The sequence below is a fragment of the Lissotriton vulgaris genome, chromosome 12 (assembly GCF_964263255.1).
Source record: "Lissotriton vulgaris chromosome 12, aLisVul1.2, whole genome shotgun sequence".
Lineage (NCBI taxonomy): Eukaryota > Metazoa > Chordata > Amphibia > Caudata > Salamandridae > Lissotriton > Lissotriton vulgaris.
The window spans coordinates 728,704,053-728,729,701 of NC_141700.1; the positions used below are offsets into that span (position 1 = coordinate 728,704,053).

The window sequence follows — 25,649 nt, forward strand, 5'->3', positions numbered from 1 at the left end:
GGACTTCTGCGCTTTTAATAGAACAGTACTGGGAGTTCTCTGCCGGGCTGCTGCACTTTTAATGAGCAGTACTGGGAGTTCTCTACCGGGCTGCTGCACTTTTAATGAGCAGTACTGGGAGTTCTCTGCCGGGCTGCTGCACTTTTAATGAGCAGTACTGGGAGTTCTCTGTAGGGCTGCTGCACTTTTAATGAGCAGTACTGGGAGTTCTCTGCCGGGCTGATGCACTTTTAATGAGGAGTACTGGGAGTTCTCTGCCGGGCTGCTGCACTTTTAATGTGGTAGTACTGGGCGTTCTCTGTTGGCTGCTGCACTTTTAATGAGCAGTACTGGGAGTTCTCTGCCAGGCTGATGCACTTTTAATGAGGAGTACTGGGAGTTCTCTGCCGGGCTGCTGCACTTTTAATGAGGAGTACGGGGAGTTCTCTGCCGGGCTGATGCACTTTTAATGAGCAGTACTGGGAGTTCTAAGCCGGGCTGCTGCACTTTTAATGAGAAGTACAGGGAGTTCTCTGCCGGGCTGCTGCACTTTTAATGAGGAGTACTGGGAGTTCTCTGCCGGGCTGCTGCACTTTTAATGAGGAGTACTGGGAGTTCTCTGTAGGGCTGCTGCACTTTTAATGAGCAGTACTGGGAGTTCTAAGCCGGGCTGCTGCACTTTTAATGAGAAGTACAGGGAGTTCTCTGCCGGGCTGCTGCACTTTTAATGAGCAGTACTGGGAGTTCTCTGTAGGGCTGCTGCACTTTTAATGAGGCAGTACTGGGAGTTCTCTGCCAGGCTACTGCACTTTTAATGATCAGCACTGGGAGCTCTCTGTAGGTCTACTGCACTTTTAATAGAGTGGTATTGGGAGTTCTCTTCAGGGCTCTTACGCTTTTAATGGGGTGGTACTGGGAGGCATCTGCTAGGCTGTGACCCTTTTAATGCAGGCAGTACTGGGAGCTGTTTGGAGGGTTGCTGCGCTTTTAATGGTATATACTGGCAGTTCTGTGCAGGGCTGAAACACTTTTAATGGGGTTAGTAGTGGGAGTTATTTGCAGGGCTGCTATTCTTATAAAGGGGTAGTACTGGAAGCTTGGTGTGGCCTGCTTTGCATTTAACAGTGGCATGAGTTGCATTGTCTTCAAGGCTGATTAACTTTTGATGGGTCAGTACTGGGAGTTCTCTGCAAGGCTGCTGCACTTTTAATGGGTCAGGACTGGGAGGTCTCCAGGTGGCTGTTGCACTTTTAAGGGGTCAGTACTGGGAGTTCTCAGCAAGGCTGCAACACTTTAAATGTGGCAGTACTCAGAATTCTCTGTTGGCTACTGCACTTTTAAAGGGTCAGTAGTGGGAGGTCTCCGCATGCCTGCTGCACTTTTAAGGGGTCAGTACTGGGAGGACTCTGGAGGGCTGCTGCCCTTTTATTGGGTTAGTATTGTGAGTTCTCTGCAAGACTGCTGCACTTTTAATGTTGTAGTACTTGGAGTTCTCTGCAGGGCTGCTGCACTTTTAATGTGGTAGTACTGGTAGTTCTCTTTTGGCTGTTGCACTTTTAATGGGGTAATACTGGGAGTTCTCGGTGGGCTGCTGCACTTTTAATGAGCAGTACTGGGAGTTCTCTGTAGGGCTGCTGCACTTTAAATATGGTTAGTACTGAGAGTCCTTTGCAGCGCTGCTCCTCTTAATGAGGGCGGTGCTAGGAGCTCTATGCAGTGTTACGGCACTGTTAATACTGTACAACTGGTAGCTCTCCGCAGCCAGGGCTGGTGCACTTTTAATGGGGCACTACAGGGAGTTCTCTCCAGGGCTGTGACACTTTTACTGGTGGCAGGGGTTGCACTTGTCTGCAGGGTTGCTGCACTTTTAATGGGTCACTATAGGGAGTTCTCTGCAGGGCTGCAGCACTTGTAATGGGCACTATATGGAGATAGTTATTTGCAGGGCTGCTGCACTGTTAATGGGGCACTATATTGAGTTAGTTATTTGCAGGGCTGCTGCACTTTTAATGGGGCACTCTATGGAGTTAGTTCTTTCCAGGGCTGCTGCACTTTTAATGGGGCACTATAGGGAGTTCTCTGCAGGGCTCCTGCGCTTTTAATGGGCACTATAGGGAGTTCTCTGCAGGGCTGCTGCACTTTTAATGGGGCACTGTGGTGAGTTAGTTCTCTGCAGGGCTGCTGCACTTTAAATGGGGCACTATAGGGAGTTCTCTGCAGGGCTGCTGCACTTTTAATGGGGCACTATTGGGGGTTCTCTGCAGGGTTGCTGCACTTTTAATGGGGCACTATAGGGAGTTCTCTGCAGGGCTCCTGCGCTTTTAATGGGCACTATAGGGAGTTCTCTGCAGGGCTGCTGCACTTTTAATGGGGCACTGTGGTGAGTTAGTTCTCTGCAGGGCTGCTGCACTTTAAACGGGGCACTATAGGGAGTTATTTGCAGGGCTGCTGCACTTTTAATGGGGCACTATTGGGGGTTCTCTGCAGGGTTGCTGCACTTTTAATGGGGCACTGTGGTGAGTTAGTTCTCTGCAGGGCTGCTGTACTTTTAATGGGGCACTATATCGAGTTAGTTCTTTCCAGGGCTGCTGTACTTTTAATGGGGCACTATAGGGAGTTCTCTGCAGGGCTGCTGCGCTTTTAATGGGCACTATAGGGAGTTCTCTGCAGGGCTGCTGCACTTTTAATGGGGCACTGTGGTGAGTTAGTTCTCTGCAGGGCTGCTGCACTTTAAATGGGGCACTATAGGGAGTTCTCTGGAGGGCTGCTGCACTTTTAATGGGGCACTGTGGTGAGTTAGTTCTCTACAGGGCTACTGCACTTTAAATGGGGCACTATAGGGAGTTCTTTGCAGGGCTACAGCACTTTTAATGGGGCACTATGTGGAGTTAGTTCTTTGCAGGGCTACAGCACTTTTAATGGGGCACTATGTCGAGTTAGTTCTTTCCAGGGCTGCTGTACTTTTAATGGGGCACTATAGGGAGTTCTCTGCAGGGCTGCTGCGCTTTTAATGGGCACTATAGGGAGTTCTCTGCAGGGCTGCTGCACTTTTAATGGGGCACTGTGGTGAGTTAGTTCTCTGCAGGGATGCTGCACTTTAAATGGGGCACTATAGGGAGTTCTCTGCAGGGCTGCTGCACTTTTAATGGGGCACTGTGGTGAGTTAGTTCTCTACAGGGCTGCTGCACTTTAAATGGGGCACTATAGGGAGTTCTTTGCAGGGCTACAGCACTTTTAATGGGGCACTATGTGGAGTTAGTTCTTTGCAGGGCTACAGCACTTTTAATGGGGCACTATGTGGTGTTAGTTCTTTGCAGGGCTACAGCACTTTTAATGGGGCACTATGTGGAGTTAGTTCTCTGCGGGGCTGCTGCACTTTAAATGGGGCGCTATGTGGAGTTAGTTCTCTGCGGGGCTGCTGCACTTTAAATGGGGCGCTATGTGGAGTTAGTTCTCTGCAGGGCTGCTGCACTTTAAATGCGGCACTCTATGGAGTTAGTTCTGTGCAGGGCTGCTAATCAATGAATGAAGCATGACTGACACTTATCTGCGTGTCCGATAGCTCGAGGCGCTGCCTCACCCTCAAGTGCACCGCTGCGCAGGGTGTCCGTGGCGCGCGCAGCCGCCTCTCTGGCGTGACCCGGGTGTCTCCGTCACCCTCACTCGCCACCGCTCGCGCGCCCAGCATGGCTCGCCTCTTCAAAGCGCCCACCTGCTACCTGCTCCTGTGGATGGCGTTCTGCCTCCTGCTGCCGGTGAGTCCAGCCCTCTGCCCCCTCCCCGCCCGAACTACTGCTCCGGCTCACAACATCCAGGCGGGGGGCCCGAGGCTTTCTACTCATAGGGAGGGAGGGGGTCTCTGTAAGTCTGAGGAGATTTCAGCAGGCGCGAGCTCCGCGCGCAGGGTCAGCCTGTCAGCTGCGCCCTGCTCCTCAGGGGGGCCCCGTCCCTCGCGCCTCCGTCTGCACCTGTGGAAAACGGTTCCTCGGCTGGGCGGTGTCTGCCAAATGGAGGGGGTTCAGTCCCTAAGAGGCGCTCCGTTCCTCTGCGGCGCTAGACTCCCTCCGGGGCTGAGCCTCTGGCGTTCTATGTCTGGGGGTCCCCGAGGGGGTCTTCATGCCCCAGGAGCGGTCGGTATCTACACGGTCTTCTGTGTGCGCGCGTTTCACGAGGGAGCATGCTGTGTGTATCTGTCCCAGCTCTTCAACTTTGGAAAAACATGCCCCCGCTAGCCAAGAGTACCTGTTTGCTTCCAAGAAGTGCCGCCGGTACTCTTCTAATAAAGTTGCCGTATCAGCACGGAGAAGAGCCGATACCCTTCTAATAAAAGTATTGGATCAGTCCTGAGAAGTGCCACTACCCTCATATTAAATGACTGTATCGGTACTGTAAGTGCTAGTACTCTCCTACTAAAGTTACTGTATCAGTGCTGAGAAGTGCTGGTACTCTCCTATTAAAATGATTGTATCAGTACTGAGAAGTGCCGCTACTCTCCTAATAAAGTTATTGTATCAGAACTGAGAAGTGCTGGTACTCTCCTATCAAAATTATTGTATCAGTACTGAGAAGTGCAACTGCTCTCCTATTAAAGTTACTGTAACAGCACTGTAAAGTGCCACTACTCTCCTATTAACATTATTGTATCAGTACTGTAATGGGCTGGTACCTGCAATTGTATCAGTACTAAGAAGTGCTGGTAGTCTCCTATTATAATTATTGTATCACTACCGACAAGTGTAGATACTCTCCTAATAAAGTTAGTGTATCAGTACTGAGAAGTGCTGGTAGTCTCCTATTAACATTATTGTATCAGTACTGAGAAGTGCGGCTACTCTCCTAATAAAGGTATTGTATAAGTACTGAGAATTGCCTCTACTCTCCTAATAAAAGTTTTGTAACAGTACTGAGAAGTGCTGGTACGCTCCTATTAAAATTGTTGTATCAGTACTGAGAAGTGCCGGTACCTCCTAATACATTTTTTGTGTCAGTACTGAGAAGTGGTGCTAATCTCCTAATAACATTATTGTATCAGTACTGGGACGTGCAGCTACTCTCCTATTAAAAGTATTGTATAAGTATTGAGAAGTGCCACTACTCTCCTCTTTAAATTATTGTATCATTACTGTAATGTGCTGGTACTCTCATAATGAAATTATTGTATCAGTACTGAGAAGTACCAGTGCTCTCCCACTAACATTATTGTATCAGTACTGAAAAGTGCTGGTACACTCTTTTTTTCAGATTTTGGGAATGTGGCACTCTACCTGACAATTCAAAACACTTGCAACGTTGTGACGCTCCATTTCCAATCGCACAGCCTAAAGCAATAATTGCGAAATTCCTCATCTTTTAATCCATGTTTATTCCAGTTTATCCTTAGTTGATCAAACTTTACTACACAGTACACGATTAGACTGATAAAAGTCCCAATTTTTTCAAATGAAACAATTATGCTCATCCGGGCCTTTTACTGCTTCACAGATGGCTCGTTGTTTCCTTATCACGAACTGAACACAGTCGTTCTCGTGACGCTTAGAATTACTCTTACCTCACAACCGGCAGTTTGCACCCAGCACTAATTGTTTGAACTGGACTATGACTACACAACAACAGCGTCACGAGAAAGACTGTGTTCAGTTCGTGATAAGGAAACAACGAGCCATCTGTGTTTTGCTCCGAGGCCGATGGTCGTATAACATCTATCCCTGACGAAGGGCAAATGAAATGCCCGAAATGCATTGGATGTTTTAAAATCAGAGCTGCTTAAAATGAATTGTATGAACCCACGTGAAGCAGTAAAAGGCCCGGATGGGCATAATTGTTTCATTTGAAAAAATTGGGACTTTTATCAGTTTTATCGTGTACTGTCTAGTAAAGTTTGATCAACTAAGGATAAACTGGAATAAACATGGATTAAAAGATGAGGAATTTCGCAATTATTGCTTTAGGCTGTGCGATTGGAAATGGAGCGTCACAACGTTGCAAGTGTTTTGAATTATGTAAACCGTGCTTTGAGGTGAGGCACGGATCCAGTCAGCACGCAAGCGTGAATAAAAGATTAGAAACAGAAAGAAAACATTGAGTACGATGAAGAAAATCGGTGTGCATTCTACCACCCTTAAACTGCACTCTACCTGACAATACCTACCCCTCTAAAGTACAGTTTACCCATCCCGTTGTTTTTTAAATCAAGCAGTGTAAATTTTGAATAAAGGATTTAATTCAGTGGCTCTCTGGTTACACACAGACCTCTTCAGTCTATTAACTAATAGAGGTTTCATAATGTACTACAGTTCATTTCCCACTAATTAACTTAACTTTATCAAATGTATTTCTCATTTAAGGTGCACGCTATTTTAAATGTAGTTACCTGAAAGTCAAAGACCAAAAAAAGTAGAGAATATTATGTGTTTTTTAGTCACATCTTTGGCCCCGTACCCACGCTCACTGACCCCTCCCCATTGCATGCAGCATCACAGTTCCCAAACGTTTTTTTAATGCACTTTGACCGGTGACAGGGTATCCATGCCAAATTTGCATTGTTTTTTCCCAACATCCTGATGATTATCAAGGTACGCAGAATTTGTTAATTCACCTGGAGGGGACCAAGAAAATAGGCAAAATGTAGCTATATTTTGAGTTCATTGGTAAAAAAAGGAAAAAAGTACTCAACAAAAAAGTGTCACTTTTCCAAGCTTTCAGGAACATCCAGAGCTGAATCAAATAGGCAATTTAAAACCCAGTTTTGGTATTTTTCAAAGAGGTAGCTATTTTTTCCTACTTTCTGTGCTTTCAACTTGCTTCTAGTTTGTGCTGGAAACCGGTGTGAAACTCATGGGTACTCCAGTTAACGCTATAGATTTATGTAAGTAGACAAAATTCTGAATTCAGCAAGGGGCCATATGTGTAGATCCCTCAAGGTTTTCCCAAAGAAACTTAGGGGCTGATTATGATGTTGGTTGGACTTGCGTCCGACCAACACCGCCACGGACTAGAACCACCCAACCATAGGTCGGCAGTTTCAACTGCAGAATTTGGATGCGACCACCCTATGGGCAGTCAGAAACATGAATTTTTCAATGACAGCTTGTGTGGCCGGTGAAAAAGGCCTGCAACACAAGCTGCCATTGAAAAATGAATGCCTGTAAACATCCCTGCCTGCCACATGGTGCAGAGATGTTTAGGGGGTCACCGCAGGTGCCCCTCAGACCCCATAGCGGAGGGCCAGCAGGGAAGCGGGCCCTGCTAGGGTCCCCAAAGTCCATTTCTGACAGCCTTTCCATGTCAGAAAGGCCGATACAGAAAGGATGGGTGAAAGTGACATCATAATCCTGACGGCGTAGCCGAGGCTAGCTCCGCCGCCATTAAGGGATTGTGATGCCTTCTGGCGCTCCGACGGGCTCAGTGCAGCTGAATCCCCCCACGAGTTTCCCTCCGACCGCCGTCATTGTAATACGGCAGTCAGAGGGAAACCATTGATGTCGGGCAGAAAACCTCCAACAACCTGTTGGATGGGTTTCCGCCCAACATCATAATCGGGTCCTAGATGTTGAAATAAAAAAATATTGAACATGAGTAGGAAAAATGACCATTTGTGGAAATGTTTTCCTCTGTAACTTTTTTCATGGTAGCCCATTTATAAAATGAATACCATTACTTCCGCTAGACCCTTTTGGTTGCAGGGATATAAAGGGTTTGTAAATTGTATAAGAACCCAATTAGACCAGAGCCAACAACTGAGCTGCTACGTGGAAAGATTTTTCACTGTATACAAAGTATAGATCAATTCATATGGTGACGTATACAGACAGAACAAGCAATTGCTGTGCAATAGGTCTCGCATTTGCAAAAGCTACAGCTATTGGCGTTGTAAATGACAATGTCTTTTACCCATGTATTTTGGAGTGGAGTGCATATAAGTGGTGCGTAGTGGAATTAAGTGGGTTGGATTAAAATTGTGTGGGTGGAATTGAGTGGTGAGTAGTGTATTTGTGTAGTGGAGTTATTTGGTATGGTGAAGAAATAGGCATGGAGCTGCACAGAATAGAAAGGAAGATAGAGCGGGATAGGTAGTTTGTGCATAGAGGGGTGAACAAACTCCATATCAAGGGGTAGAAGGAGGGTGAGAGAAAGAAAGGGAGAGCAGGCCACAAACACATAAAGAGAGAGCGCCTGTGTATTCAGAAGACACCTCAAGAAGAGGAGGAGAGCGTGGGTTTGAGGGACAGAAACCTTGAAAAGGCAGGGGAAAGAAATTGTGCTTGTACACCTGAAGTTAACCACATGAAAGAGAAAGAAAGAGTGTGTCAGAGAGCGAGAGAGAGGGGTAGGAGAGAGAGGAAAAGAGTGAGGAATGAGTGGGAGAGGTACCCAGAGTGAGGGGGAGGCCAGAGGTGGACCAGTGCACAGAGCTAGGAGGTACAAGAAGGTAGCAGGTGTGAGCAGGCAGTATAGAGAGAAGAGAGGAGTGTGAAGATTAGAAGGGTCAGTGTGATTATAAAATGAGAGGGGGTAGTGGCAGTGAGAGGGGCAGTGATGTAGTAGAGAGATGACAGGGTTGGTGGACGTGAGTGGGAAAGATGGGTTGTATTGGAATTTCTGTTGTGGAATTGTGTGGTGTGGAATTGTGTGTTTGTGTAGTTGAAATATGTGGCATGGTGTGCTGTGGAATTATGTGGATAGTAATTAAATAGTATTAAGTGTATTGGATTTATGTAGAGTCGAATTGTGTTAGGGAGTTTATTATGTGTAATCAGAGGCGGCTGGTCCATGGGGGCGTTTGTGCGCCGCCCCCCTGTTTTCTCGCCGTGCGAGAAGGCAAACAAAGATAGTTATTATTACTACCATTTGTTTCTGCCTTGCCTTCTCGTAGGGCGAGAAAGCAATATTTTCTGTTTGGGCACTGGGCGGTGTTACTCGAGGGCAGGGGGGAGCGGCTTGCCCACTGTTGGTAATACTGTCTGTTTGGGCAGCCTGAGAGGCTACCCAAACAGACAGTATTAACACAGTAGGCAAGCCGCTCCCCCTGCCCTCGAGTAACCCCTCCCACTCTCCCCGTCTCTCTGTATGCTGCTGTGGTGCAGCATACAGAGAGAAATTAATTCAGAAGGGCAGCCGGCCGAACCAATCACAGCGCTGGCTGCTGTGGAGGGGAGGGAGGCTGCCTGCCGCCTTCTGATGACGAGCTCAGCCCTAGGAATTCGAATGCAGCGACGGCGGGAGTCGCAAGTCTCGAGTCTAAGTCTGGACTTAACATGTAAGTTATTTCACTAAGCTTCCGTGCGTTTTGAAGCTGTGCTAAGTTGAAGTTTAAACTCCATTTTTTGTCAGCATTTGTTGTCTTGAGTTTTGGATCCATTTCAAAGATTACATGGCTTCCGTGTGTTTTGAAGCGGTGCTACGTTGAAGTTGTGGCGCTGCATACATCTCATTTTCATTGGGGGTTTATTTCGCGGTCACACAGATTTACCCAGGTATGTGTCTTCTCTTTTATGGGATTCGGAGGAACGACTATTTGCCCTCTAACCCATTATATTTGAAAGGCAGTTTGGGAGGAGCAGTGTTTTGCTCTCTGATGTGGTATTTCCCCTGAGAGCTGCGCACATGTGATTTTTCATCACAGCACAACTAGCATGCATTTACAGAAGGAAGAGGATTGCTGATTGTGTTAATTAAAGAGTTTCATCAAAACTATAAGTGCGCAAACCTAGATGAAGAGGAACGACGCTTCGCCCTCTTTCATGTTACTACAAGTGTGTGACTGTAAATGAAGTAGTACAACGCTTCGCCCTCTTCTATGTTGAAACATACTGTGCATATCTCAATTGAACAGTGGCGTTTTTTCCATGCGGGAAAGAGGGCAGAGGGGACGTTACAGGGCAGCGTTGTGTGATATTAGGCAAATCTCTTTGCTTCACTGTTCCTCATTTACTTTGATTTATTAATGTGGGAGCAGCCGCAGCAGCGTGTGAACTGTGCAAACGAATCGATATAAAACTGTACAAGAGACAGACCGGAGTGTGGGGCTAATGCATGCAGAGTTATATTGTTAATAAATGGATAATTGAAAGCCCATAAACACATTGAGTGCCCGCAATTCTTTAATTTTAGTATCACAGTAATTTTTCGCCCCACTACTTTCAAATGTCACCAGCCGCCACTGTGTGTAATGGTGTTGTGTGTTGTGGAGCTTGCACAAAACACAGTTGATGGACAGAATGCAGAACAATGTCTTACATTCACCCCAGTACAAAGATCTGGTCCCAAATCCATCGTTTTTTTGCACACCACACCACCCTAGGTCAGACACTGGGTATGCAGACAAAATATCGAAATTAAAATATCGATATACAATAATATCGATGTTTTAATTTCGACAGTATAGAATATCGATGTCCAAAATATCGACAGACAGAATATCGTTTTTTTAAGGTATGTATGTTACTAATATCAAATTTTACTAATATCGAAATTTTGTTTAGTGTTATGTATTTTATTATGTTGTTTATATGTTTGTTAAACATGTTATGTAATGTATGTTTAAAAATTTGTAAATTTGTTTACATTTTGCGTTTTAGTATCAGAGCGGGTTGTGGGTTTATAGGGGAATAGGGTGGGAAGTAATTTAATAATAATTAATTAATTAATATATGTTTGTAAATATTTTTAATTAATAATTAATTGGTAATTAATTAATATTAATTAGTTAATGAATTAATATAATTTTGTACATATTTTTAATTAGTAATTAATTGGTAATTAATTAATATTAATTAGTTAATTACATTAATTAGAGTAATTTTTTTATATATATAATTTTTTGTTATTGTTAATTAATTAATTGGGAAAAATAATATTAATTATTAAATTAAATTAATTACAGCTAATGTGCTAATATATTTACTTTATTGTTATTGTTAATTAATAATTAATTGGTAATTAAATAATATTAATTAATTTTGGGTAAAGGAGTATTTTTAGGGTTCAGGGTCAGTTTTGGGTTTTTGGGTAAAGGGGTATTTTTAGGGTTCAGGGTCAGTTTTGGGTTTTTGGGTAAAGGGGTATTTTTAGGGTTCAGGGTCAGTTTTCAGTTCTTGGGTAAAGGGGTATTTTTAGGGTTCAGGGTCAGTTTTCAGTTTTTGGGTAAAGGGGTATTTTTAGGGTTCAGGGTCAGTTTTCAGTTTTTGGGTAAAGGGGTATTTTTAGGGTTCAGGGTCAGTTTTCAGCCTTCTTCAGCCTTCTTTAGCCTGGATAGCTTGACTCCAGTGATGTGGAAAGCCTGGGACTAACGTCTGAGCATACCCAGCCCACTCGGGTGAAAATTGCAAAAAGCACAGTTGATGGACAGAATGCAGAACAATTTCTTACATTCACCCCAGTACAAAGATCTGGGCCCAAATCCATCGTTTTTTTGCACTCCACACCACCCTAGGTCAGACACTGGCTATATGCAAATAAGCCTTGACCCTGTGCCTCATGGGAACAGTCCAGCCCGAACTACCAAGCCATGTCTTTCCTAGACCGGAATCAAGCATCCAAGGACAGGTTTATGGCTATCAGCCTTCTTCAGCCTGGATAGCTTGACTCCAGTGATGTGGAGAGCCTGGGACTCACGTCTGAGCATACCCAGCCCACTCGGGGTGAAAATTGCAAAAAACACAGTTGATGGACAGAATGCAGAACAATATCTTACATTCACCCCAGTACAAAGATCTGGGCCCAAATCCATCGTTTCTTTGCACTCCACACCACCCTAGGTCAGACACTGGCTATATGCAAATCAGCCTTGACCCTGTGCCTCATGGGAACAGTCCAACCCGAACTACCAAGCCATGTCTTTCCTAGACCGGAATCAAGCATCCAAGGACAGGTTTCTGGCTATCAGCCTTCTTCAGCCTGGATAGCTTGACTCCAGTGATGTGGAGAGCCTGGGACTCACGTCTGAGCATACCCAGCCCACTCGGGGTGAAAATTGCAAAAAACACAGTTGATGGACAGAATGCAGAACAATATCTTACATTCACCCCAGTACAAAGATCTGGGCCCAAATCCATCGTTTTTTTGCACTCCACACCACCCTAGGTCAGACATAGCTATATGGAAATCAGTCTGACCCTGTGCCTCATGGGAACAGTCCAGCCCGAACTGCCAAGCCATGTCTTCCCTGGACCGGAAACAAGCTTCCGAGGAACGGTTTCTGGCATTCCAGCCGTCTTCAGCCCGGCTTGCTTGAATCCAGTGGCAAAGTGTGCAAGGAACTCACGTCTGAGCATACCCTGCCACACTTATGGCGGCCAAAAGCGGTACAAAAGGGGGTGGCTCACTTTTCAAAGTGACACCCTGTCCCCCTTGCAAATTCGGTAATTTTACCGAATCGGTATTTACCGATTCGGTAATTGGCATTGATTCCTATGGGCCTCAAGGTAATTTCCGAATCATTCCGATTCGGTAATTTCAAAAGTGAAATTACCTACATCCCATTTACCTACTCTTAAATACCGAATCGGTATGATTCGTTATTTAAGAGTAGGTAAATCAAGATTACCTACATCTGGACCATACTCTCTAGCAGTGCCGGGGTTTTACTCTCACAGCAGTTTCCTAGACTGACTCTTCCAGCAACCTCAAGAGCTCCTGTCCACTGCCCTGTTTCTCTGCGCTGCAAGTCTCCTGCCTGAGGCCCAAGCAGAGCCCAGACTCACTCACCCAGCCGTACCCCATTCTCTGTCAGCAGTTACTCTCTCTCCCAAGAGTCCCCCAAACCTAGGGCCAGATGTAGGAGCCCAAATACCGGTCGGTAAAGATGCAATGGTAAACCAGTTGTTCATTACTCCTCTGTGTCTAACTGCGCTAACAGTGCATGGTCAGTTCTTTTACACCAATCAAATTATTTACTATCACGAAATGTCACACAATCAATACCCAGTACAGCCATCTTATAAGAGAGATTCAGATGTTTTTTGTCTGTTGTTTGAGCTCAAATACATACTTTGTCGCTCAGCTGTGCAAGAAACAATAATGTAAACAACACATGTCTCTTTACCTAAAGTATGTTTAGAGAGGTTGGCAGAAAGATGTGAAAAAGACAAACTGACTATTGGGAATAGTTGTACAAAATATTTGAAAGAATGTAAAATAAACAAACTGGGGAGCAAGTTTGTACACCGGAACCTACAATCCGGTGTGTGCCTTGCAAGAGGAAGAAAGTGAAGTTAGGATTTTGTTTTAGTCCTGATAAGTTTTGTTTCTTTACTGAAATTCCCTGATATTACTGAAGGGAGGGTTGGGGGAGCGGCACTATGGTGAAGAATACTCACCGAGGATCCCACCCAGAAGGGAGCTGCTGAGGCACAGTGTCTTGAAGGAGAATGCCACCATGCATCAGTCCAGGATGAGCAGCAGCAAGTCGAGTGACAGCAGCAGCCTTGCTGACAGCAGCCCTGCGGAGGCGCGGTGCTGGGGACGATGGGATGGGGTAGCACTGGAATCTGCAGGTCCCAGAACCACAGGAGGAGGAAGCAGTAGCTGCAGCCCCTGTGGGTGCAGCCATGGGGCAAACATGAGCCAGGCAGTGGCATGGAATTAAAAAAACAAAAATGGCGCTTGTCGCTAATTGAAACACCAGCACTCCTAACGTGTGGCAAGACTGATAACCCATTTAAAAAAATTAAAAAGTAGCCCTGAAACAATGGATGAAATTGGCCCTTGGGTATGTTTTAATGTAGTTGTCAGTGCTCTCTGGGAGGGCTAAACACTGGAAGAGGCATTACATTTGAATGTTCTTGATAAATGGGTAAAATGTAAATGGAGCAAAAATAATGTCCGCAATGGGAAGCCTAAGAGCGGCTGTAACCCAACAAAGTAGAGAGACAAGACCTAAAAAGAGGCGTTACTTCTAAGGGCCAGATGTACATTTTGGCAAACAGAGGAGACTTTGTCTGCCTGATAGAAGACTTAATGTCCGTCATACTGAGACTACTCCACCCGCCAAATTTAGAAATGACTGCCAAGCTGGCAGTCATTTCAAACACATTGGCAGGAGCCACTCATGATGGTTCCTGGCCATGCTCTTTTGTGTTTAATGCACGGCTCCATCAACATAACAGTGCCATCCATTAATGTATTTTTTTTACATTTTCAAAAACAAAATCCCAAAGCTGGAATTTCTTTTTTAAAACAAAGAGAAAATGCCCCTCTCACCATGGGAAATATCTTGCTGTAGTTAAGTATAAAAGTGGACTTGTGAACTTTAGCCACCTGCCCCCAAAGGTGACCGAGAAGTGTTCTCATTATGGATTTTAGTGATCACATACACATCACGTCTATCAGAGGAATTGACCGTGATCAGTTCAGTGGAATGCAACGCAGCCCTCCATGATATTTGGAGCTTCTTACAGACATGCTCCTGTGGGAATCCTTTGCAGCGACAACAAACTGTACCACATACCAGAGTGACATCTTTGTATATTTCACTGAACAGCTCAACTCCCATATAGAAGTTATCCCCATACCGGTTATAACCTTTGTGTAGGAGTGGATTGGTGAACTCCCGTACAATCTTTCCTGTGACTCCTACGGTGGGGGGGGGCAACCTACAGAGTTTAGACTGGACTACTTCCCTGTATATACTGTCAAGTTGTATACATAGCTGGTAGAGCTCTCAAACAGCATGTACAGTTAGATGCCATAGCAAGCTCTTCTGCTCACAATGTACTACCTGAACAGCAACCGCCCTTTGTACAAGATCAAGGACTGATCAATTTCTATATTCTTTCCAGGAGTATAAATCTCTGAAAACATGGCAGACAAATGTTCCACAGCAGGTAGAATTTTGAACAACCTGTCATGATCTGGATTGTCCTGGGGCAATGCAGCAGAATTATCATTGCAATGCAGCATACACTGCAATAGCAAACAAGCATTTGCAATGCAATAGGTCTTGCAATTGTAAGATTTTGAGCTAAATGGCATTGTAAATGACAATGCCTTTTATTAATGTGTTTAAAAAACCTGCAATAATAAAAAGGCTTTGTCATTTACAATACCAATAGGTCAAAGTTTCTAAAATGCGAGACCTATTGCATTACAAATGCTTGTTGTTTCCAAGTTTCCCATGCTGCGCTTTTACGTTAATAGAGGCCACAACCCTTTCTTTAGATGAACAATGTCTAAAGAAAGGTCAGCGGGTGGTAAAAAAGTGAAAGCGCGGTATGAGGTGCTTTTACAAAAAAAAGCATGTGTTTGTCAAGTTGAAAAATCAATTTTTTTGTGAAAGCTCCCCATGAAAGTGTGCAATGCGCACTGAATGTTGGAGGAAATAATGTTGTGCCTGCAGTAGGAGAAACTCATTAAAGAAAATAGTGCTAATAAACAAAATAAGACATACAGTGTAACAATCGAAGTGAAAGGGCCAGTCCTCATGGGAGGTTACAAATGAAGACACAGCAGTACTAAGGAGGGACTACCAAGCCTATTAACGAATCGGAAGCCAGCAGTTACGAAGGACAATGACACAAGCCCATGACAAATATGGGCGGAAAGTGGGCGGGGCTTCAAGTCTATGCTCCAATACAGCATGCCTCGAAGTGCAGTGCATGCGCTGCCCAGGCTGGACCAAACAATGATCATTGCTCATGTGTGGTATGAAGATGGGTGTTACCCAAATCACACAAGTAGACCAGTAGGACTGCAAGCTTTTGTGCACTAACCCCATTTTTAATGTTTAGGCCCAAAAATATCTTCAAATACTCAAGTGAAGAGGGAGTCCACTGGTTTGCACTAGAACGAGGCCCAGAGTGCCTCCATACTCCTCACAAATTGTTCTGCATGCAGATTTGTTTGCTGCACAATTTGCTCAAGGAAGTCAACATCCAAAAAGAGATGGACATAGTAATAAAATGGGCTGTTTCAACTTTACATTCAGCTTCACCATTGAACAGCAGAATTTGGGGCTGCTCTAAATTGGGGCGCTGCCAAGGGATCACTCCATCTGTGCTTGTCACCACACGTGCCTACTCTCTGGGTTGATCAACATTGGTATGGTCACTCGACTGCACAGATGGTGCTTGCGAAGGGACAGCACGACTGACATCATCAAGCCCCTCAGAATCAATATGTCGGATGGAACTCAGCCAACTAAAAAATCACTTCAAAATACTGTTCCATTCCCCTCTGCCTCAGATGCCGTCTCAGTTTCTGATCCTTCCTTAGAGCTGTCCTCCATAACTCGAGTTTTGGCTTGGGTAGCAGTCATCCATCCAGATGAAGTCCCTGCTGGTGTCTAAAACTTTCCTTCAAAAAAACAATTGTCTGCGTAGAAGGCAGAAGAATGGTTCTAAATCAGTCTGTTGGTGTGTGTAACTGTGAGTGTGTAACAAAGTGTAAAAGCACTTATCAATGGATGTGTGTGTATGACTGTGAGATGTGTGCGAAAGTAAAAAAGCAAACACACCTATTTGATTAATGCAGGGTTTCCAAAGATTCTAAAGAAATAGAAAAAAAACATATTTTTTCACCTTGCAACATACACATCACAGCATACTTCAAAGTAAAAGGGGTGAGTCGGCTCATGCCACTGACTGTTCGGTTATTATAGCACTGACATGCAGGTACTCCTGGGGATCTGACTTTAACTGAGGCAGTGCGCTCCCTTTATCCCTCAAGTTATACTACGGCAGCACCTTTCAAGCACTGCACGGAATCAATCAATGGAGTTCGTTACCAGGACCCAGCGTGAGCTGCTTTGTAAATCAGAGCAGGGGTGTGTCTTCTGAGTCATTTGCTTATCCAAAGATCTTTCAAAGTGGGCGCCAAGAGGGGGCTGTAAAATCTAATGGGTGGCGGTGGGAGGCACTGTTCAGGAAATAACAAAAGAACGTTTGGGAAGGCTTTTACAGTCGCCACACATCTGAATTGCTTTCTTGCACACTTCCACTTCGACACTCACTGATTCCTATTTCATCGACCTTGGACAGACCTTAAGACCAATCAAAAATATGGAGATTGGCACCTGGTTCCCCAGTATAGACGTTGTCAGCCCTGGCCCTAACGCCGGTTTACAAATGTTCCAGGAGAGACTTGTTTATTTATTTTATGCGTTTTTATATAGCGCTGACTTTACCCGAAGGTGTCAGAGCGCTTCACAATAGGAACAGTAATGAAACATGAGGAGAAAATTACAAGTGAACAAATTACAAAAGCAAACGTTAAGTTACATGAGGCAAAAGTGATAATTGTGAGCAAACAAAATACAAGAGGTAGCAAACAATACATTACAGAACGAGCTGACTGATGTGTAGAAGAGACTGATTGAGTGTCCAAGGGCCATGCAGAGTTTTTTTTAAACGTTATTTATACTTTTATGTAGATATATAACAACCAGTAAACTAATACACATTTATCATTTTACAACGGCTGCAGGTATACGTCATGAAATCTAAGTCAATCACATTTAAACCAAATTTTATAGAGAATTTACAACCACATGAGTCTTGCCTGGGCCCCTAATGCGGCAGCTCGTCAAGTGCCTATGTGTGTACTCCGCATCATGCTGCGTGATCATTTGCTAACATTGATGGTGCTCTTACTGGCAAATTCTACTGCATGCGCATTGTTGCCTTTGGATGTACCCTATCCAATTACTGTTTCATTGAAACGTGTTAGTTCCCCTTCAGCTGCTGCCTTCCGCACTAGGTATGCCTCATATGGTCCCCAAATGTTTTTGGATATGCAATGGACCGGTATTAGGGCGTTATAATTGTTTGATTGTGTTGTGTTGAGCAATAATATAGATCTGGGAAGGCTTTTACAGTCGCCACACATCTGAATTGCTTTCTTGCACACTTCCACTTCCACACTCGCTGATTCCTATTTCATCGACCTTGGACAGACCTTAAGACCAATCAAAAATGTGGAGATTGGCACCTGGTTCCCCAGTACAGACGTTGTCAGCTCTGGCCCTAACTCCTGTTTACAAATGTTCCAGGAGAGACTTTTTTATTTATTTTATGCGTTTTTATACAGCGCGCGTGGACTTTACCCGAAGGTGTCAGAGCGCTTCACAATAGGAACAGTAATGATACATGAGGAGAAAAATTGCAAGTGAACAAATTACAAAAGCAAATGTTAAGTTACATGAGGCAAAAGTGACAATTGTGAGCAAACAAAATACAAGAGGTAGCAAACGATACATTACCGGAGGAAAAAGTGATATGTGTGCAGGTTACAAAAGCATACAAAGTACAAGTAGAGGTATAGTACTGCAATAAATGGCAGACACTCCAGCACAAGAACAAACGTTACATGAGGCAATGGTGGCACTTGCGCAAGTATCTAAAGCAAACAAAATGTAAGAGGTAGCAAACAGTATGTTACAAGAGAAAAGTGACGTGTGCATTTTACAAAGGAGTACCAGTACTGGACAGATGGCTCAGTGGGCTGTAGGCCACCGGTTCGATTTAAGGCAGGCTGAAGCAGCAAGTAATCCATAGGCGGTTGATAAAATGCATGCAGATTTCGTGCATACAACCATGGTATGGCCAAAAAGCTAACCCCCCTTGTTCTTCAGTATTAGGGGTGTCTTTCATAGATTCACATGCTTGAATATTCCCCGTCGTCGAAGTGGGAGTCCCACGGTACATAAAATAGCAATAAATGCAAAAAAATATATAATGTGAGAACTCAACATAAGAAAAAAAACTAGAAGTAAATACATAACAGAAACTCTAAAACAATCCCTCCATAGGAATGCATGATAGAGGAAGAAAACACTTGTAACATATCATTGTCATTATGTTAGTCCAAACTACAGCCAATCAGGCGCCAGCACCCTCTAGAACCTTCTCCTCAGAAGCTCAAGCCCTTCAGATTTTCTACTGCACGTCGTGTGAAGGGAGTCCACCTGAGCTCTGCTCAGTTTTTTCCTCAACTGCTTCTTGTTTCCTGAACTTTCAACATGCCAAGTAAGAAGTCTTTATTCCGACCTGGCTCTTCTTGTGGGAAGTTGCGTCTTCTTAAAGAGGACCCCCACAAGAAATGTATTTATTGTCTCTACCCTGAGCATGAAGTTGGCAGCTGCAAGTTTTGTAGAACCTTTTCTAACAAGACTCTAAAGGACAGAGAAGGCTGTCTCCTCCTTTGGCTCCAACGTTTTAAAGACAAGGATTCAGCTCTGTCTGATGCTGAGAGTATCCAATCTGGACCCTCCTCTGCAGCCTCTAAGCGTGGTAGTGTGCAGGATTTGCCATCTCCTTTTCTAAAAAAAAAGAAACTGGCCCTGCCTTTGGCCTCTGTGGTGTCCCCACCAGCTCCTACTACTGCTGCCCCCACGAGACCTGGCTCTCAGGCACCTTCTGCTGCCTCACAGCGTGTTTCCACACCTAAACACGCTTAGTCGTCGACGGGAGCGTCTACGAGCGTTCCGACGACGAGATCTGCAGTGTATACATCGTCGACGACGACGGCACTGACGACGGCGACAGCTTTTAGCTCGTCGACGACGGTCTCGTTGACGGCCTCTACATCGATGAGAGTTGCATTGGCCTTTCAGACTGTCTCGTCGACGATTTTTATCACCTCGTCGACGAAGAAACCAGCATTGTTGACGAAATCCATCAAAAAGTCTTCATAGGTGACGAAGACTCCGTCCACTGAAGCTTCGTCGACGAGGGCTCCGTCTACAGGGGTGTCTACTGGATCGACGACTTCGTCAGCGGCTTTACCATCTAAGAAACTTCCGTCGACGACGGCTCAGTCGACGACGGCTTTGTCGACGAGCATACCGTCAACGCTGGATTCATCGAAGTCATTTTCATAGACGGCCATTTCAGCACCGTCAACGATAACGTCGACGGCACCGTCGACGGTGGCACCATCTTCTTTTGCCTCGTTGTCTCTTGTGCCTTTACCTTCTTCAGTTTCTGTATCTGTCGGCACCGATCTGTCACACCATCGCCGTCCAACGCCATGCCACCAGTTGTCTGCTCCTGATCCGCAGCCTCCTTAACCTATGTTTGCCACTACGTCTGAGCCTGACTCGGACTATGCTAATGATGTGGTTGATACTTTCGGGCGGCCCCCAGTCTGTCTGATCTCATCATCAAATGTCAAGATTCGGGCAGTGACGACGAAGGCTGCGACCAAGAGTCTCATGCTGAGGATCAGTTTGTCCAAGTTCCAATGGCTACTTTGCCTTTGTCTTTGATTTCAAATTTCCAGCATATGCTGGACGACTACAACCGGCATTTTCCACTGATGCCACAAGGTACTCCTAGACCGTCACCTGCTGCGACTGCGACGGGTCCGCCAACTGTTCCGCCACCTTTGCAATCGACGCCTTCACCCCAGGTTCAAACGTCGGTCAAGATTCACACAACTGTGTATCCACAGGATGCGGATGATGAGGCGATTCCAGAACGGGAGGACGGAGAGGTCCACGATGACACGGATAATGATGATGCCTCAAACGGCATGGCAGAGTGGGACAACTACCAAATGCAGACGCCCTCCCCTCAGCCAGGAGAATCTGGAGATTCCCCTCCAGTAGATATTGCCAGTTTTCAGCTGTTGATGGATAGAGCGGCTCAGCACTTTAAATTGCCAAGGACACAGAGCGAGGAGGACTGTTTCCTCTACGATTTCAAAAATCAGCCTTTCAAACAAGTCCACACGATTCCAATAATCGATTTTATATGGAAGGAGGGATTTAAACTCATGCAGGCTCCGAATTCGTTACCTGCCCAAATGCCGTGCCTTGAAAAGAAATATAAGCCCCAACTGGTTCACCAGCATGCCTGGTCTCTCACCCTAAGCCGGATTCGGTTGTAACTCAGGCAGCACAGCGTCGGGCTCGCAACCCAGCGTCTCCAATCACCGCACCTCCGGATAGAGAAGGTCGGCACCTAGACGCCATTGGACGTAAATTCTCCACCATGGCTTTCACTACAGTACGGGAGGCGAATGCCTTAGCCATCTTGGGCCATTACGACCGGCAGATGTGGTCGGACATATCTGTCCTGGTCGACCTCCTCCCAAACCGCTTCCAAAGTGGACGCTCAGCAAATCCTCCAGGACGGACCAAGAGCATCAAAGAGATGATTGACTGTGCAGTCGATATTGCGGGCACTGGTTTACGCCAGCTTGCTAGTGCGGCTGCTTTACGGCGCCAGGGTTGGTTGAAGGCCACCTCCTTCCGGCAGGAAGTTCAATCCAAGATCCTTGATATGCCATATGATGGTGAATCATTGTTTGGGTCCCACATTGACGAAGCTCTGGAGTCCATTAAGAAGGACACTGATACGACTAATTCACTGGGCCCTTTGCAATTTCGGAAGCAGATATTTCGGGGTGCACGCGGACGAGGCACTTCTTCCACTTTTCGAGGAGGACAATCTCAATATTGCTCCTACAATCAGAGCAACCAACGTTACTCTTCCAATCAACAGCAATCAAATCGACAACAGTCCTCAAAGCCCTATAGGGGAAAGTCATCCTATCGGGGATCCACTCCCAAACGCCAATGACTTTTGTCATCCCCAAACTGTTGGAGGTCGAATCTCTCTGTTTTATTCTGAGTGGTCTTCCATCACCTCGGACCGCTGGGTTTTGGACATTGTGCTGAAAGGTCATACCTTAGAGTTCATCAAGATTCCTACTCATACTCCACCGTCTGGTCCGCCTCCTCCCCATCTCAAGGAGCTTTACCATCAAGTCCGTCTTCTTGTTCAGAAAGGTGCAGTCAAAGTGGTTCCAGTGTCTCAGAGAGGAGAGGGCTTTTACTCTCGTTTCTTCCTCATACTCAAGAAGACGGGAGATTGGCGACCAATTCTGGATTTGAGGGCTCTCAACAGATACCTAAAGAGCCAATCTTTCCGCATGCTGACACTACTGGAGATCCGGCGTTTTCTGGCCAGCGGGGATTTCATTACCACCATAGACCTTCAGGACGCATACTTTCTTGTCCCAATTCTTCAACAGCATGGAAAGTACAGACATATTATCAGTTCAAGGTGTTGCCTTTCGGTCACTGCTCCGCCCCTCGTGTGTTCACGAAGGTGTTGGCTCCTGTGGTGGCTCACCTATGCCTCCGAGGCGTCCAAATTTTTCCATACTTGGACGATTGCCTCCTCAAGTCTCAATCACGCCATCAACTGAGCCAAGACACTCGTCTTTGTCAAAATGTGTTTCAATCCCTCGGCTTGGCCATCAATGTCGACAAGTCACAGTTTGCACCAGCGCAAACCAGGAATTTCTTGGGAGCGATCTTAGACACAATGCTTTCAACGGCTTTCGTTTCCCACGAACGACAACAGAAAATCCTCCGCCTGGTGTCTCTCATTCGATCAAGGCAGTCCGTCTCTGTCCGGACCTTAAAGTCATTTCTGGGGATGGCATCATCTAGTATTGCACTGATCCCACATTGCAGACTGCGGACCCGTCCCATTCAAGAGGAACTGGACGTATAGTGGCCTTACGTTTCCGGATCTTTCAACGACCACGTGGCAGTTACAGCTCGCATGAAAAAGGGTCTGTACTGGTGGGCACAGCCAACCAACCTGGCGACTGGAACATCCTTCCTCGTCAACGCGCCAGACCTCACGCTCACAACGGACGCCTCTCTGGATGGCTGGGGTGCTCATCTTCAAGGTCTCTCCATCAAGGGCAAATGGTCTCCACCCCAACGCTCTTGGCATATCAACAGGCTAGAGTTGATGGCGATCTTTCTGGGACTCAAGTTGTTTCTTCCTGTAATTCAAGGGGAGTCAGTGCTTATTCAAACGGACAATACCACCAGCATGCACTATGTGAACAAAGAGGGAGGGACCAAATCTCAACGCTTGTCTCAACTGGCTCAGTTGATTTGGGATTGGGCTCTCCGTCATCAGATAACCTTGACAGCGGTACATCTGCCGGGGGTTTCAAACATCCTGGCAGACTCCCTCAGCAGGTCCACATCATCGACACATGAATGGAAGCTGTATCAACCAACTCTGGATCTTGTGTTTCACCGATGGGGTCGCCCATCTCTAGACCTCTTTGCGACACCAGAGAATAGGAAATACCCGTCTTACGCAAGTTGGCATCCCCACCCCAGATCGTGCGGGAATGCCCTTTTGATAGATTGGTGCGATCTATTCGCTTACGCCTTTCCGCCGATCCCGTTAGTACCACGGGTGCTGTGGAAGATGCGGAGGCAGCCCTGCCACGTTTCATTGATCGCCCCTCGATGGCCCAGACAGGCGTGTTTCTCGGAGTTGCTCCTTCTGTCCCAGTGCGAGCCCTTTCATCTTCGTCCTCGTTCTCCTGACGATGGACTGGGGCAAGGTTTGCTATCCGGATCCATCCACTCTACAGTTGTCGGCATGGAACCTGAGCACCTTGAGTTCGCATATTTAAATATCTCGCAAGACTGCAGAGAGATCCTCGTTCATGCTCGGGCTCCGTCTACCATCAAAACTTGCAAACTCAAGTGGAAGAGATTTTGTCATTGGTGCATGGCAGCAAATGTCCATCCAATCCATTCTACTCGGGAGCAGCTTCTTCCGTTCTTTTTGAGTCTAGCTCAATCTGGACTCTCGCATGCTACTTTGAGAGTTTTCCTAGCTGCAATCTCTCGCTTCCGACAAAATGGCTCCTCCTCCCTCTGCTCCTCCAGAATTATCCACCAGTTTTTGAAAGGGCTTTTCCGGAAGTTCCCACCTATTCGGCGCCCTCCTCCACCGTGGCATCTCAATGTTGTTCTGTCGCAACTTATGAAATCACCATATGAGCCCTTCCATAGGGCGCCATTAAGTTCCTCACCTGGAAGGTTGTTCTTCTTCTTGCTCTGACCTCATCTCGTCGTGTGAGTGACCTCCACGCCTTTACTATCAAACCGCCTTATCTTCAATTCAAACCTGATGGCGTGGTGCTTCGCACCAACCCATCTTTCCTACCTAAGGTGCCAACGGACTTTCATTTAAATGAACCTGTGTTCTTGAAAACTTTCTTCGCTGAGCCAAAGTCTCTGGCTGAACAGCAATTGCATTCCTTGGACATCAAACAATGCCTTAAATTTTACATTAGCAGAACTGCCTCCTTCCGCAGGTCCGACCAACTGTTCATTGCTTATTGACGACTGCGTCAGGGACATCCAGTTACCAAACCAACGATTGCCCGTTGGATTTCTTCGGCCATTGCCTTCTGCTATCAACAGGCTGGCAAGCCTTTGCAGTCTTCGGTGAGAGCTCATTCTACAAGGGCTATGTCTTCATCCACCGCCCTGTTTGCTGGTGTGCTACTTCATCAGATCTGCCGTGCAGCGACATAGTCCAGCAGGCACACCTTCACCAAGCATTACTGCTTGGACGCCATCCATGAGGCGGATACCGCAGTGGGACAGGCAGTACTTCGTCATCTTTTCAAATAAGGTGAGCCTCTGTTTATATTTTTCAATGATTGCTATTTAAGCTTCCATGACTGTACTACTACTGTCTTCGAGCTTTTCCATGCTCTCATTGGAGGTTACTGCTCTCTATTCTATTCAAACTTGTTCCCATCATGCACTGGGACAGGAACAGACTAATTTGCATACAGCCAGGTTCTGAAACTGGGATGGTGCAGTGAGCTAAAAAACGGTGTTGGATCTAGCCCTGATCTCTTGACTGGGTGAGAGTATTCTGTTTAATTCAGAGACTCTGTCCCTCACCACCCCTTTTTGTAAATATTTTTGTCCACCCTAAGCGTGGAAGGGTATACTCAGATGTGAGTCCCTTGCTCATTGCACCATCAGGATTCAAGCAAGCCGGGCCGAAGAGGCTGAAATGCCAGAAACCGGTCCCCGGTAGCTTGTTTCCTTCCCAGTGTAAGAATTGGCTTATGTAGTTTGGTTTGCCCTGTTCCCATCATGCACTGGGACAGGAACAGACTAATTTGCATACAGCCAGGTTCTGAAACTGGGATGGTGCAGTGAGCTAAAAAACGGTGTTGGATCTAGCCCTGATCTCTTGACTGGGTGAGAGTATTCTGTTTAATTCAGAGACTCTGTCCCTCACCACCCCTTTTTGTAAATATTTTTGTCCACCCTAAGCGTGGAAGGGTATACTCAGATGTGAGTCCCTTGCTCATTGCACCATCAGGATTCAAGCAAGCCGGGCCGAAGAGGCTGAAATGCCAGAAACCGGTCCCCGGTAGCTTGTTTCCTTCCCAGTGTAAGAATTGGCTTATGTAGTTTGGTTTGCCCTGTTCCCATCATGCACTGGGACAGGAACAGACTAATTTGCATACAGCCAGGTTCTGAAACTGGGATGGTGCAGTGAGCTAAAAAACGGTGTTGGATCTAGCCCTGATCTCTTGACTGGGTGAGAGTATTCTGTTTAATTCAGAGACTCTGTCCCTCACCACCCCTTTTTGTAAATATTTTTGTCCACCCTAAGCGTGGAAGGGTATACTCAGATGTGAGTCCCTTGCTCATTGCACCATCAGGATTCAAGCAAGCCGGGCCGAAGAGGCTGAAATGCCAGAAACCGGTCCCCGGTAGCTTGTTTCCTTCCCAGTGTAAGAATTGGCTTATGTAGTTTGGTTTGCCCTGTTCCCATCATGCACTGGGACAGGAACAGACTAATTTGCATACAGCCAGGTTCTGAAACTGGGATGGTGCAGTGAGCTAAAAAACGGTGTTGGATCTAGCCCTGATC

General features: G+C 46.0%; 1 protein-coding gene across 1 annotated transcript in view; it reads left to right on the forward strand.

Annotated features, from left to right (window-relative positions):
- The first annotated feature begins 3,654 nt into the window (after window positions 1-3,654).
- Window positions 3,655-25,649, forward strand: part of LOC147678401 (NXPE family member 3-like) — a 197,818-nt gene continuing 175,823 nt past the window's right edge. The window contains exon 1 of the mRNA XM_086946576.1: window positions 3,655-3,734. Coding sequence (XP_086802702.1) covers window positions 3,666-3,734 — 69 coding nt within the window. The 5' untranslated portion in view covers window positions 3,655-3,665. The remainder of the gene's footprint in view (window positions 3,735-25,649) is intronic.